The 15060-nt window shown below is 60.0% G+C and overlaps 1 protein-coding gene across 1 annotated transcript; it reads left to right on the forward strand.

Moving 5' to 3' along the window:
* Positions 1-4787: 4787 nt before the first annotated feature.
* On the forward strand, positions 4788-14590 carry FSCN1 (fascin actin-bundling protein 1). Its single transcript, XM_033839993.2, has 5 exons — positions 4788-5743; positions 11921-12077; positions 12169-12290; positions 12538-12705; positions 13170-14590. Exons 1-5 carry the CDS (start codon positions 4912-4914, stop codon positions 13370-13372), a joined length of 1482 nt encoding a protein of 493 aa, XP_033695884.1. The 5' UTR covers positions 4788-4911; the 3' UTR covers positions 13373-14590.
* The last annotated feature ends 470 nt before the right edge of the window (positions 14591-15060 follow it).

Here is a 15060-nt window from a genome sequence, read left to right on the forward strand (position 1 = left end):
TCTAAATATCTATCAATATCTCCTATCTATCATCTATCATCTACCTATCACCTCTCCATCTCTACCTACATAATACATTCCTGAATAAAGGTACAGAGAGGGCTGGCAGGATGAGGTCCAAACACAACGAAACAGCACACACAGGAGACAGGACTAAGGCACAGGCGAAGATGCAGGGTCAGAATGTCAGGGTTCATTATTGTTATGAACATGTTCAGGCAGACATAAAAAACACAGTATGTTGTCTCTTCTCGTGCCATCACTGCTGGCACAATCATTGCATCCTATCTATTCCCCACCACAACTATCGTTTTTTTGGGGGAAGGGAGGACTGGGGTATTTTATTTTTTATTTTTAGTGTCCTCGTCCAAAACTTTTTATCATGGAAATGTCCAAACATTTGTTAAAGTAGAGAGACTCGGGAATTCCCTGGCGGTCCCGTCGTTAGGACTCCGCACTTTCACTGCCAAGGGCCCGGGTGTGATCCCTGGTCAGGGCCACGAGGCATGGCCAAAAAATAAAAATAGAGAGACTCACGGAATGCAATCCCATGTGCCCACCACCCTGTCTGGAATGGTTTAAGGCAAAACCCAGGCATCATGTCATTTCATAGGGAGTTCTTTTTCATGGCTTGAGAGATCTTAGTTCCCTGACCAGGGATCAAACCCGGGCCCTCAGCAGTGAAAGTGCCAAGTCCTGACCACTGGCCCGCCAGGGAGGTTCCTTTAGGGAGGGTTTCTGACAGGTAAAGACATTTGTTTGCTGCTTTTACAAACACTGTGCCATTTTTATACCTACCTCTGTGTTGTCCATGAGGAACTCTGCATGTATTATTATTTCCATTTGACAGGTGAGGAAACTGAGGGTGAAGTAACCTGTCAAAGGTCCCATGGCAAGTGTGTGTCAGAGCCAGGAGCCAAGTCAAGGCCTACTGACTCCAGCTTCTGCTCCTTGGCTTTTGTGCTGGGATGCATCCCAGGATGTCATTTCAGGAAGCCCCTGACCATCAGTGGTGGGTGGGCACAGGGAATTCTCCAAGCCTGCTGGACGGGGGAGGAGTCTGAGTCTTTGTGGCTCAGAATCCTCACTCGGGGAACTGGGTTCAGGCCTAGCTGAGCAGCCCTTCCTGGTGGCCTCATTTTCCTGCCCAGACCAGGCAGGAGGGCGCCCGGCGGCCAGCCTGGGAGCGGCTCAGGCCTGGCCCCAGCCAAGCACCTCCGTTCTCCCCGTGCCATGCCCTTGTTCCAGGCAGCTCAGGTGGCGCCTGGGTTCCCGTGGGGCCCAGGGACACAGCGTCCGTGTTCCTGTCCTTCCCCAGAGGGACCCAAGGTGGAGCCTGCAGACAGGACCATGTGACTGCACTGGACACAGAAGTGCCCAGTGTAACTGAGACTCGGGGAATGGAAGAGGCGGGAACATGGGTGCAGAGCAGGGAAGGAGTTTTGAAAATGCTCTTTTGCCAAACTGACCTAAGATTTTGTTCCTATATTGGCTTTTCGGCAATAATTAATCATAATAATAATTAAAAAAAAACTGAGATGCTTCCCTCTGCCCTCATCCAAAGATCTATGCTCATGAGACTCAGCCATCTGGTAGTTTTCCCTGTACTCAGGAGACCCCTCTTTCCCAGCAGCTGCTGTGAGCCAGGGCTCCCTCACCCCCCAATCTCCCCCCAAGCTAGAACAAGGCAAATACGTATCACCCATATTGGCTTTGGACAGAGGACAGAGTGAGCTCCCCATCACCAGAGGCATTCAAGCCAAGACTGGACAGCCTTAATTTTTTAGAAGTTGCCTGCTGGGTAAAGAGAAACATGAACACATGTTGGTTTGTGGCGGAGGGCATCCCTCTTGGGAGGAGGTTCTGGCCAAAGCAGGGCATCAATAGCAACAACCCAAGTGTCCATCCACATGGCAGCAGTTAAATAAATGGCACATTCATGCAGTGGAACATTACACAGCTGTGAAAGAGAACAAGGAAGGCACTCAGGTACTGAAGCAGAGACTGGGTTCAGATGCAAGTAAGAAAGCAGGATTGAAAATACTGTTTAAAGATGTAGGGATTTACAAGAATACAGATGCAGGTTTGCTTGTCTTTGAAGTTCATGGAAAGGGAGACAATCTAACAGCAGGTATGGAGGTAGTGGGTGGGAATGGGGGGAGGGGGAGGACAAAAGCCTTTTTAGGGTTTGGGAGATTTGAACCATGTGAATATATTGTCTGTTCAGAAAAAAATTAAATTTACTAATTTAGCTCCACACCTATTGAAACGAACCTCAGCTCTTCATATACTCACCCCTACACCACCCCTTGCCCCCAGTCTCAGGACTAACCTGATTTTCCCCAACACTTCAGGCTCTATGTTGTTCACTCGACCTGGACTGCCCTCATCTGTAGGGAAATCCAAGGTCCCCTTTCTATGTGCCCTCCCCCACACTGCTCCATTTGATTTTAATTTATTCAGCAAACTGGCACAAGGCTCACGCTCCTGGCCGACTGATCCTAAAGCTTTGTACTTCACCATCGCTCTGACTACGGGACTAGGGTCCTGGGGATTCCTGGTGACCCTGGGGGCTGGAGGGAGTCTGGCCCATCCCCAGGACAGTTCCCAGGACCAGCTGGCATTTATGAGCACTGACCACGTGCCAGGCACTGTTTTTTAGGTGGCTGATGTGTGGAGTCACCAACTTGTCTCCGTTTGCCCAAGACCTTCCTGGTTTGAAAACCGAATGCCACGTCCCGGGAGCCCCCTCAGTCCCGTTCACAGCGCCTTCTGTCCTCTCAGCTTCTCTCCTGCGGCAGGTGCTATCATTATGCCCTTTTTAGAGATGGGAAAACCACGAACCAGGGATGTGCATTTGAGTCCAGGAAGCCCGATGCAGGAACCCTGGCTGCCACCATACCCAGCCGGGCTCACCAGTCTTTCTGCCAAAAGCATCACCTGGGAAGGCCTGGACCGGCTCCCACTCCTGGCCTGAGAGGCAGGAGCCCCCAACCCCAGCCTCCTCCCTGGCCTCCATGCTGCTAAGTTGTAGGAGGGGGACTCGCTCGGGTCAGAATGGGGAGCTGCAGAGCCAGGAGGGAGATGCCATCCAGCCCCCATCCCAGCAGGCACGTCTCAGCAGACTCCAGTCCTGCTGCCAGCATGGACCCCGCCCCCAACCTTCAGTTATTCAGCTCCCTCTCCTCTGAGCCTTGGTAGTTGGCCAGAGGGTTGGGGTCTCCCTTACGAGGGCTTTCTGGGGACTGGAATGGGTTCTGAGGGTGGCCAGGGACCGTGTCTGCTGAGCTCCATGCCCTCAGGGACTCTCAGACAACCCTGAGATGGGGGATTTGAATTTCTTCTACAAAAGGTGAAACAGGCTCAGAGAGGTTTAAGTGACTTGCCTACAGTCACACAGCCAGCGAGACCCTGGGTTTCAAGTCTATTAGATGACCTCAAAAAGAGACACTTGATTTCTCATCTCTCCAGAGGTGAGCTTTGTGGGAGGGGATGCTGTGGGCAGTGCCTGCCTGGGGCTCAAGGACCTGCCAGTAAACCCATTTGACCCAAATGATGGGAAAGTAACACAAAATTACCCTGAAAGATAAAAATCCCTGGAGGAGGTTGCCTGGGGGGAGCCACAGGCACAGACCAACCAGCCCAGGAGCTAGTTCAATGCCCTCTGCCTTTGGCCTCGAGACCTTGTGGGCAGCCTGTGGTCATGCTGGCATTCCAGGGGCCTGCTTGGCATGTGGGGAATGTCCCAGCAAAAGTCTTGGCCTTTGGAGATGCTCAGAAAAGGGAAGTGTTCCTCTACAGGGGCAGGGGTGGGCATCTGTAGGGAATATCCACGTTGACGGAGCAGGATGGAGAGCTGAGGTCCTAAAGGAGGGCTGTAGCCAGCGTCGCCCCTTCCTGTGTGCCAGGCTCTGCGTCCAATGCAGTGGGGACCTGGGGGTGGGTATCAAGTGGGAGGCACGCTGGCTCCTGGGTTCCACCCCTCGGGGCTGTGCTGCCTGAGCGGGACCTGCTCAGTAAAAGGGCACGCTGCTCACTCTATGCCTGGAGAACCTCACCAGAACCCTGTGGCTTCTGCATCCTCAGAGTGGACACACTGCCACTTGTCTCAGCCACTACCACGGAGACCTATTTGGGCCAGCCCGGCTGGGTGCCTGGGCCACAGGGAAGGGTCTGGGTGGCTTTCAGGGCAGTGTCCTGGGAGGGAAGCCTCGGGGAACCCCAGCCCCCGCTCTGGAGGCTGCAAGGCCTGGGTTGGGTGAGTTGGGGTCTGCAGGCCCCTCCCCAGCTCCTGGCCTGCCCCCCACTCTTCTGCCCACAGGCCCTTGGAGGGTCCCCTCTCAGCTCCTTCAAGGCTCTGCTCTAAAGCCACCTCCTCTGAGGAGCCTCCAGGCCGCTCCGCCCTAGTACTGATGTGCTCTGTGGTCTTGCGGTCTCTATCACAACCTCAAACCTGGCTCGGCCTTCCTCCCGGCTGGGCTTGGGGTGCGGGGCCTCCGAGGGGTCCCGTGCTCTGGGTGAGTCCTCAGGCTGAGGTGCTGCGAGGGCGAGGCCTTGGCATTGGCGGGGAGGGGGCGGCGGCCCGAAGAGGGGGGACTGCAGAGGCCGGCCGAGCAGGGAACGCGGCGAGCCCAGCCCCCACCCGCGCCCCTCCGGGACCCTGCGCGACTCAGCTCGCTCCCTGGGCCCCGGTGCCCCCTCCTCGGCGAGCCCCGGGGCGGGGCGGGGGCGGGACCTCGCGACGCTGACGTCACCCCGCCTATAAAGAGGCTCGGGCGCCACGGGCCGGCTTTGTAAAGCGCTGCTGAGGGTGAGCGCACGGCCGCGGCAACTGAACAAAGGAGCAGGGCGCCGCCGCTGGGACCCGCCACCGACCTCCCGGGCCGCGCCGGCCTCCCGCCCGCCGCCACCATGACCGCCAACGGCACGGCCGAGGCCCTGCAGATCCAGTTCGGTCTCATTAACTGCAGCAACAAGTACCTGACGGCCGAGACGTTCGGGTTCAAGGTGAATGCGTCGGCCAGCAGCCTGAAGAAGAAGCAGATCTGGACGCTGGAACAGCCGCCCGACGAGGCGGGCAGCGCAGCCGTGTGCCTGCGCAGCCACCTGGGCCGCTACCTGGCGGCGGACAAGGATGGCAACGTGACCTGCGAACACGAGGTGCCCAGTGCCGACTGCCGCTTTCTCATCGTGGCGCACGACGACGGCCGCTGGTCGCTGCAGTCTGAGGCGCACCGGCGCTACTTTGGCGGCACCGAGGACCGCCTGTCGTGCTTCGCTCAGACCGTGTCGCCGGCCGAGAAGTGGAGCGTGCACATCGCCATGCACCCCCAGGTCACCATCTACAGCCTGGCCCGCAAGCGCTACGCGCACCTGAGCGCGCGGCCGGCCGACGAGATCGCAGTGGACCGCGACGTGCCCTGGGGCGTCGACTCGCTCATCACGCTGGCCTTCCAGGACCAGCGCTACAGCTTGCAGACGGCCGACCACCGCTTCCTGCGCCACGACGGGCGCCTAGTGGCGCACCCCGAGCCCGCCACCGGCTACACGCTCGAGTTCCGCTCCGGCAAGGTGGCCTTCCGCGACTGCGAAGGCCGCTACCTGGCGCCGTCGGGGCCCAGCGGCACGCTCAAGGCGGGCAAGGCCACCAAGGTGGGCAAGGACGAGCTCTTCGCCCTGGAACAGAGCTGCGCCCAGGTCGTGCTGCAGGCGGCCAACGAGAGGAACGTGTCCACGCGCCAGGGTGAGTGGGGACGCCGTCCCCCGCCTCTCTGGGCCATGCACAAAGCGAACCCCACCCCAGTCCCCGCAGCCTCCCGCCCTTTCTCGCCCGCGGCGCCGCTGCAATCCTGAGCGACGCCCGGTGCGCCCCCGCTGGGCGCGCGGGCCACCCCACCCCGCCGCGGGACCTGCGCTCCGATCCCCAGGAAAGGGCGAGGGGTGGGGCTTTGCCCATCCTTGGGTGCCGCTGCATAACCCCCACTCCGCCTTGAGGTTGGGGCTCCTAGGCCGCGATTAGACGCCTCCCCTTGTGCCACCCTCCGAACCCTCGGCCTGATCTGGGTCCTCCCTACGCGCGCAGATCCCTCCCTCGCATCCGTGGGCCTAGCCCGTGGGGAGGGGACGCCCCTCGCCTGTTTCCTCGTGCCCCTCCCCCCGGCAGTGGGCCTTTGGCTCCAGGGAGACTAGGGGTCGCAACAGGCGCGGGGCGCGCCCCCGCTCCATGAAGGCCGCCTTTCGCGGGCGGGATGGGGGTAGCCTTTGATCTCCGCAGGGTGCGCTTCCACCTCCCCTCCCTCCGGGCCTTTCTCCACCTCCGCTGGCTGCTGGGAGGGGTTGGCCTCTGCTGGAGGGGGGGTGCCCAGAGTGTCTGCCCTTCCCCCCCCAGCCCCTCCTCCCGCGTCCGCCCCGCGCTCCAGGCCGCGGCCTTTGTGAGCAGGGGGGCGGGCTCGTCGACAAGGCCCTCCCTCGCCCCCTTTGTCCTGCTCCGTCTCTGCAGATGGGAAAACCAGATGCGGCCGGGCGGGGGAAGGAATCGACTTTCTGCGGGTTCCCCCCTGCTGGGGACCCCCCGCGCCTACCCTAGGCCCAGTGCCCCGTCCGAAGCCACCCCAGAAGGCGGCCTCTCTGCTCGCGCCCCAGCCCCGGGACGGCGTGGCGTGGATGGCGCCCCGCCAGGCACCCCGCCCCGCGCCCGCGCGCGTCTCCTGGCCGGTACCCTCTGCTCTGCGGGAGCCAGAGAGCGGTCTCAGCCTGAGCCCGGAGACCCCAGCCCGGCACCCTCGGGAAGCCCCCCCTACCCTCGGTTGAACCCACCCCCAAGACTCCCGCCTGGAACAACTGGCTGCAACTCGATGCGTCCTCTCCCGGGGCCTCCCGCTGGCCTGGCGATTTCCTACTGGCCTGCGCGCCAGAAGTGAACCCTCCTCTTTCCCTTCTTAGATTCTCCCCGTAGGCGGCTTCTCTTCCTTCTGGCGCCCTCGCCCCTCCTTTGGGGGAACCTGTGGGTGTCTGGCTCCCCCAGCCGGGAAGTTGGACCCCAGCCTCTGGAGATAGCTGGATGGGAGCCCAGTCATTGCCCAGCCCCCCCTCCCTTTCCTTCTGACGGCCAACCTCCTGACCCGGCTCTGCCAAGGAGGTTGCAGCCCGGTGGCAGTTTCCTACCTGAGTGTGCTGATTGAAGTGGGTGGTGTTTCCTCCATCCTGCAGATGGGCAGGTTTAGGCCCAGAGAGGAGCAGCCATGTGCCCAAGATCACACAGCAAGTAAGCAGCATGAAGAACTGGGTTTGACTCCAGAACGAGCTCTTATCTGGACCCCCTGATGCCTCCCAGCCTCTGGGGCACAGGTCCTCCCCTTTCCAGTCTCACACAGTACGAGGTGGGGCAGGAATCCCCACCTATTCAGCAAACACTGATCCCCTATCAAGTGAGACATGCTGAGGCCTGAGTGGTGAGCACATGGGCATCTCCTGGATCCTTCCCTGCTGGGCCCAATGTTCTCGTTGGGACATGAGGAACATCCCAGAGGTGTCAAGCAAAGGTCTGGGGGTCCAGGAAGTACATGAGGGTCCCAGATTAGATGGGGGAGGTCCCTTTCTGAGGAGGACACTTGACCTGACCTGAGGATGAATAGAAGGTAGCATGTATCAGGTGTGTGGAACAGTGTTGCAGGTACAGGGAACAGCTTGTGCAAAGGCCCCGAGGCAGGAAGGAGCAGAAAGCCCAGGGTGGCTGAACAGAAGCTTGTGAGGTTGGTAGACGGGACTGGAACAGCCGGCAGGGCCACAGGACCTAGGTTGGGTGTTCATCAATGCAGGCATGCTCCATGCTTGCTGGGCTGCATCTAGCACCTGCCCTGGGGAAGGTGTGGCAGGAACGTGGCCCTGGCCCTAGCCCTTGGCGCCAGAAAGGAGCAGAGAGATCCTGGGGGTGTTTCTGGCAGGCACTGGTGAGCCCGGGCAGGTGCCCTTTCCTTTCTAGTAAAGCTCGTTGGTGGCGTCATGGTGTGATTCAAACTGATGGGGCAGGAGGAGACGGAAATTGCACCAGGAGAGCTGCTGGCTCATCTGTGCGTTTAAAGGGAAGGGAGATTTGGGAGCAAAGTTTGGAGCTACATTGGCCTCAGATTTTGGGGTCCTCATCTCGTTCTGATGTTGGCTGACCTCAGGTCTTCTTTGTGGGGTGGAGGATGCCCAGAGGACCTGGAGCCGGCATGGGCTTGGGGGGTGTGTCTGCAGAGGCCATTTTGGACAGGCCTGCGTGGCAAGGAGGCTTCAGCTGTGCTTCCGACACATGTTGGGAAACGCCAGCCAGGAAGGAGGAGCATCCTGGGTTTAGCTGGCTGGGGGAAGTGAATCATCATCCCCGTAGGCCTGCACAGGCAGGGCCTGGTGGGGGTGGGGTGCTCCCTGCTGAAGCTGCAGCCTGCTCTCTGGCCTCAGTTTCCCCATTTGTAAAGGGCTCGCCCAGGGCTGCCCTGGGCACATTCTTTTCGGCCAGACTGTATTTCTGGGAGGAGGCCATCACAGCCTACATTAGAGGCAGGATCGGCCACAGGGAGTGGGGGTCCCAAGAGCTGATGTGACCAGGCAGATGGCACGTGTCTACCCCAGCTCCTGGGAAGTGCTGTAGCTGTGACCACACAGGTGGGGGCGTGGCTTGGGCAGGGATGGAGGGTGGCAGGGCCACTGAGTGAGCAGTGCTCATGCTACTTTGGAGCCTCACCTGCCCTGGGCTCCAGCCAGACCTTGGGCAGAGCCTCACCCCATTTCCCACCTGGTCTCACAGCCTCTTTGCATCTGGCCAGCTGTGCCCTGGGGACTCCATGCTCAGGAAGTGCCCAGTCCCAGCCGCTCAAAGGTGAGGCTGGCTGGCTGAGAAAGGGCTGGTCAAGCTGGGCTTTGCAGGATGTGTAAGAGTTCTCCTGATGAGGCAGGGCATTTCAGGCCCAGGGAACAGCTTGTGTAAGGACGGAGTAGGGATTTAAAGTGGTCAGGTAGTGGCAAGAGCTGACTGGGAAGAGGGGAGGTGAGGTGAGGCCACAGATGCTTCTGGGCCCCCTCCCTTAAACTGAATGGGGGTGGTGGAGAGTGCCTGATTTGAACAAGCCAGGGGAATATGTGGACTGCTAAGGCTGAGGGGGATGGGGATCATGAAGTGTGTTGGCAGGGAGGGGGTGCTCCCTCCAAGCCACTGTACAGGATGGCTCAGAGGCTCGAGGTGGGGAAAGCCACGATGTGGGGGGACACGCCGGGGCCCGGCGTCTCAGTTGTGCTCTCTGGAGCGGGTCGGGGGGATGTGCCCATGGGCTCTGTTGAGCCCCCGCATCTCCTGCCTCCTCAGGGCTCCTGTGGGCCTGTGACTCAGGTTTTTTGTGCTGCTGTTGATGAAAAGAAAAATCCCGAAGAAAACCCTGTTCCCATAGTAACCGAGCTCTAATTAGAGACTCCAAGGCCCCACTCCAAGTGGGGCCTTTCCCATCTGGGCAGGGCCTTGGAGCCAGGAGTTACCCCGCTGGAATGGGGAGGGGATACTCTTCCCACCCCTTCCTGTCGCGGGTGGAAGACCTGCTGTCTACTTGGCACTGGGCTGCTAAATCCTTTCCATCTCAGACCGGGCCCTTTTGACAGGCAGAGAGGGAAACTGAGGCTGCGTGGGGGGAGGCACTCAAGGGCACCTGGCCCCGGCTTTGCATACCTTGCGGGCTGGCCTAGGCCTGTTTATCAAACCAGTTCCAGGACTGGACACACCCAGGCGGGACGGGGTCTGAGTGGCTGAGCAGGTGGTGGTGGTCGTGTGGCCCTGAGGAGGTACCCGCTGCTGCAGAGCCTCCCTTTGTTCCTGGAAATAACTCTGTGGAATTGCTGGGAGGAGTCAAGCCCAGGGCTGTCCGCGGGAGCGCAGGGCTGGCTAAGCTCTCAGGAACCAAAGCCTCATTGAAAAGGAGCCCCTGCACTTGCTGTGTTTGTCCTCGGGCAGGCTGGCGAGCGCCTTGTTCGCTGGCAAGCCTCTGTTATGTCAGGTAGGCTGGTCAGTGCTAGAGATCTGACTGCCACTCGGGGCCCTTCCCTGCCCCCTTTGCCCCTCTTTCTGGGGAGCCCTGTCTGTCTTTTCTGCTGCTGAGGGGTGCCCGGTGGGGCTCCTCCTCGTCTGTTCTTTCCTTCCCGTCAGCCGGCCTGCCACGTGTTGGGCAGGTGGTACCATGTGGCTGGGCAGGCTGGGGGTGGCAGCTCTGCAGCAGCGGCGGGGGGGGGGGGCAGGCCTGCTGGGCGAGGTCTGAGCAGGGATGGAGCCCAGCCCCACATTGTGCTCCTGGTGTGGCCTTGAGGATGGTCGTCCTCTGGGTGGCTTGGGCACCCCGAAGGCCCGGCCCCTGCTGATCCTCGCCCCGTGCTTCACTGGGGCGTGATGGGGGATCGAGCTCACCTCTACCCCCGGGGCCTCAGTAGTCAGCAGATCCCTGACACTGTGGCTAAGGGGACCCAGGGGGCCTGGAGGGTCAAGCCCAAGCGTTGTGAGGGTCTGCTTCAGAGTGACCCGTGGAGGCCACATCCACCAGTCCACAGAGGGGAGGGAGGGTTGGGGGAGAGGGCGTGGCAGGAGGCCTGAGTTTGCCCATCTCTCCTCCCGAGAGCCCTGGACCCCTAGCTTTCTCTCTGGGTGACCTTGGGCAAGGGCACCACCTCTCTGCCTCATTCTCCTTCGTGATGGGGTGGTGCTGACATGGGACACGAGACCCGGTTAGCATGGGGCTGACACCTTTCAGGCCCTCTGGGTGGTGGCTGGAGAACTAAGAATGGGTCCTGGGGGAGGGCCTGGGGGTGCTCAGACCCCAGGCTCTGCCACCCTCCAGCCTCTGCCACCCGCCAGCCTCATCTCATCTAAAAGGACACCTGCCGCCCGCCACTGATCCCGGCTTCATAAAGGCCTCAAGGCCCAACTCACCCTGCTGCTGAGGCCCTTAGGATCCATGGCGCTTGGGGATGTGAACTTGTTGGGACCAAAGATCCCACTTCAGGTTTTATCTGGAGGAGTCCATACGGATGTGCAAAACGACATGGCTGCAGCTTGTGGGAGCAAGACCCCGGAAGCCACCCCCTTCACAGACGACTTAGGGACATGGAAACGTGTAAAGGTGTTAGGCAGATCATTTGCAAATCGAGGTCTGTAGCATGCATGCACTTGAAGGTCAAGAAAATGCATATGTGAGCGCACGGGGAAAAGGCTAGGAGTGTGTGGTTGCCCGCCGTTCACGGTGGCATTCTGGGGGTGTGGTGGGCGTGGGGGTGTGTGTGAATTCGCTTTTATGAGTTTTCTAAATTCCCTGAAGGGAACGTGTGCTATGACTCTCTTGACACGTATACAGAAGCAGGAAGGATATCATGAACTACTACCATATACCGACTCTCCCAGCTGCAATATTCTGCCACACTAGCTCCCTGTCCCTTTATTCATTGCTTCTGGTTGTATTTAATGCAAATCCCTGACATCAGGGCATTTCATCTCAAAATGTTTGTGTGTATCTCTAAAAAACAAGGCCATTTTCTTACTTAATGACAACATGATTAACAATAATTAATCCATGCTCTCTACTCCTGGACCATGTTGAGAGTCTCCCCGTTGGTTCTACAATATCTTTTTTTTTTTTTAACAATATCTTTTTGCATTTGGTTTGTTGGAAGGTATTACTTCTGTAATCAGAGAATGTGATGTGTAAATGGACCTAGCTGGCCTTGGCCCTTGACTTGTCCTGCCTGGGATCCTGGGTTCCGCCCTCTGACGTGAAGGCCGAGGGGTCTGAGCCGCACTGTGGGGTCTCAGCAGCCCCCTGCTGTGTTGGTGTGTGCGGGCAGGGCTGAGGGTCAGCCAGCACTGGGGGGGCGTGGGGGTCCCTGTACTAGCTGGAGGCTCTCCCAGCAGGTATGGACCTGTCGGCCAATCAGGACGAAGAGACCGACCAAGAGACTTTCCAGCTGGAGATCGACCGCGACACCAAAAAGTGCGCCTTCCGCACCCACTCGGGCAAGTACTGGACGCTGACGGCCACCGGGGGTGTGCAGTCCACTGCCTCCACCAAGTGAGTGCCCCGCTGCCCGCCTGTCACTGCCCGCGCTCGCCCAGGCTGGCCTTCCTGTGGGGCGCGCCTGACCCTGTCCCGCCACCCCCAGGGATGCCAGCTGCTACTTTGACATTGAGTGGCGTGATCGGAGGATCATACTGCGCGCGTCCAATGGCAAGTTTGTGACAGCCAAGAAGAACGGCCAGCTGGCTGCCTCGGTGGAGACAGCAGGTAGCCACCTGGGGGCGTACCTCAAGCCCTTGTTCCCTGGAGGGTCTAACTGTATGCCATGGTCACTTACGAACCCCACCCGAAGCCTGCCCTGTGCTGGGCATCCTCCCAGACTGGCACCACCCTGCCTCACCCTAGGGCTGGCATGCTGTGTGACCCCAGACTCCCGCTCTCCCTCTCTGAGCCACACCCTGGGTGTCCACGCCCAACCCCACGAGGTTCACTTCTCTTCCACCTCCTGGGACAGGGGACTCGGAGCTCTTCCTCATGAAGCTGATCAACCGCCCCATCATCGTGTTCCGTGGGGAGCACGGCTTCATCGGCTGCCGCAAGGTCACAGGCACCCTGGACGCCAACCGCTCCAACTACGACGTCTTCCAGCTGGAGTTCAGAGACGGCGCCTACAACATCAAAGGCAGGTTCTCCTGTGGGCAGTGCCGGGTGGGGCCCCCTGGGCTCAGGGGGCCGATGTTGGACACAGAGAGCAAACCCTTGCCCCACTTGAGCCTGGCTTTGGGGCTCGGCTTGGCCACCCTGTGATGTGGCCTGGGCCAGGCCCCATCTGGACACCAGAGGCTCTAGGCTGGGGGGGGGTAGCCCCTTCCCCTCTTGTCTGTACAGGAGGGAGATGTCCGGCCCACCCCAGGTAGAGCTAGAGAGGGAGACGGGATTCTGGAAAGGCTGGGCGGGGGAGGGGTCACACACGAGTTATGGGACCAAAATTCTGGTGGGAGGCGGGGGAAGGGACTCCAGTCCAGCATGGGCCCGAGGCTTGGGTGGATGTAACAGACCCCACCCCCATTCTGGAAGCCGTGACTGGAGGGTGGGGAGCAGAGCCCAGGCAGGGCCTGACGGGGCCTCCCCTTGCCCCTGCTCCAGACTCCACAGGCAAGTACTGGATGGTGGGCAACGACTCCTCCGTCACCAGCAGCAGCGACAGCCCTGTGGACTTCTTCTTCGAGTTCTGTGACTACAACAAGGTGGCCATCAAGGTGGGCGGGCATTACCTGAAGGGGGACCACGCGGGGGTCCTAAAGGCCTGCGCTGACACTATCGACCCCACCACGCTGTGGGAGTACTAGGGCCCCGCCGCTGGCATCCCCCTCCCCACCCTGCCCAACCCGCCCTGCTAACTCTCTTCTCCAGGTGGGCTCTGCTGTGGGTGGCGAGCCCCTTGCCTTTCAAACTGGAAACCCAGAGCAAATGGTGCCCTCACCTGTTGTCCCACGTGGCCTCCCCTGGGCAGGTCAGAGGCTGTGACCTGGTCCTTGGAGGGATTTCACATCCCTCTGCTCTCTCTTCTCTGCCCTGGGCGAGGCTGGAACTTCTTTCTTCTGACCTCAGACAACTCTGAGCCTTATTTCCCCGAAGAGGCCGAGGAGGAGTGGGGGGCTGGGAGGCCTTCCCGAGCTCAGCTCCTGGGAGTGGCGGGGTGTAACTGGAATCTCCTGTCCCCTCCTGAACCTCCCCCTCCCCCATTTCCCGGGAGCCAAGCTCTTGCCCCAGGCCTGTTGGTGGCCCCCCTGGGGCGCCATCCCTGTGTTGTCAGGAGGACAGCTGGTGGACAGGACGGGGCTGGCTCCAGGCCCCTGTGAGTGGAGCAGGTTTGGTTTGGTGGCCGCCCGGGCCTGGCCACTGCACACACATCCTGCTGTGGTCCGGGGGTCCTGCTCCTGTCTCTTTTCTTTCACTCTGGCCTGACTGGAAGCAGAAAATGACCAAGTCAGTAACTTTTTTTTTTCAGTGAAATGTTATTGCTGGAGGAGCCCCAGGCAAGCCTGGTTGTAGCCATGGGTGGTCTTCAAGGGGTCTTGGTGGGGGGGTAGTCTTGAGACAGCATCTCCGGGCCTCAGTGCCCTCTACCCACTAGTGGTGGGGTAGGTGGGGTGCCTCCCTGAATCCAGAACCTGCCTCCACCTTCCCAGGGGGCTCTCACCGGCCCCTTCCCTCCCATGTGCGTGGGCCCCAGGCCTGTGTCCCCACCTGGTGGTGCTGGGCCCTTCACCGCCTCAGCCAGGGCCCCTGGTGTGATCGGTGCTCCTCTTCTGACTGGACTCCCGGGTCTCGGCAGGATGAAGCTGGGCGTCGCCCTCAGCCGGGAGCCCCGTGGAAGCCCCCTGGTCCCTGGCTCCTAGCCCCGCCCCTGCCAGTTCCCTTCCCCTCTGGTTAGTGTCCACCATGCATCTCACTCTGGGTGTCTTGGTCTTTTATTTTTTGTAAGTGTCATTTGTATAACTCTAAATGCCCATGATAGTAGCTTCAGACTGGAAAGAGCAAAATAAAGTTAACGCAAGTCTGCACCCCTAGGGTTGGTGTGTGTGTGTGTTGGGGGTGAAGGCAGGTGGCAGGGGTGGGCCTGGGAACCCTCCTGCTGCAGGTTTCCGGGTTAGAGGTCAGGCCCACACAAACCAGCAGAGCGGACTTCCTCCTGCCTTGGCACGTGTGCCTTGACGAGCTTGGAGGTGCGGGGCCTGGGTGCCCCCTTTCCATACTGCAAGGGGCCTCGTGTGCATCCATCCACACGCCAACACAGCAGGCTTGGGCCCCTTGGGACCTGGATGTGCTGTCTGGGCGCCCTTGGAGGACAGGCCCGGGTAGAGGTGGGCACAGGCCCTGGGAGAAGTCGGCTGGATGAGCTAAGCTTGGAGTCCAGGGAGGACGCCTTCATGAGAACAGGACCCCTAGGCCCAGCTTGGGGAGGAGGGGAGGCACTTCTCTTATTTGGCAGATAAGAAGCTGAGGAAGTTTCCAACCTCGAGGGGGGACCTGG

This window comes from Tursiops truncatus, chromosome 15, assembly GCF_011762595.2.
Source record: "Tursiops truncatus isolate mTurTru1 chromosome 15, mTurTru1.mat.Y, whole genome shotgun sequence".
Classification (NCBI taxonomy): domain Eukaryota; kingdom Metazoa; phylum Chordata; class Mammalia; order Artiodactyla; family Delphinidae; genus Tursiops; species Tursiops truncatus.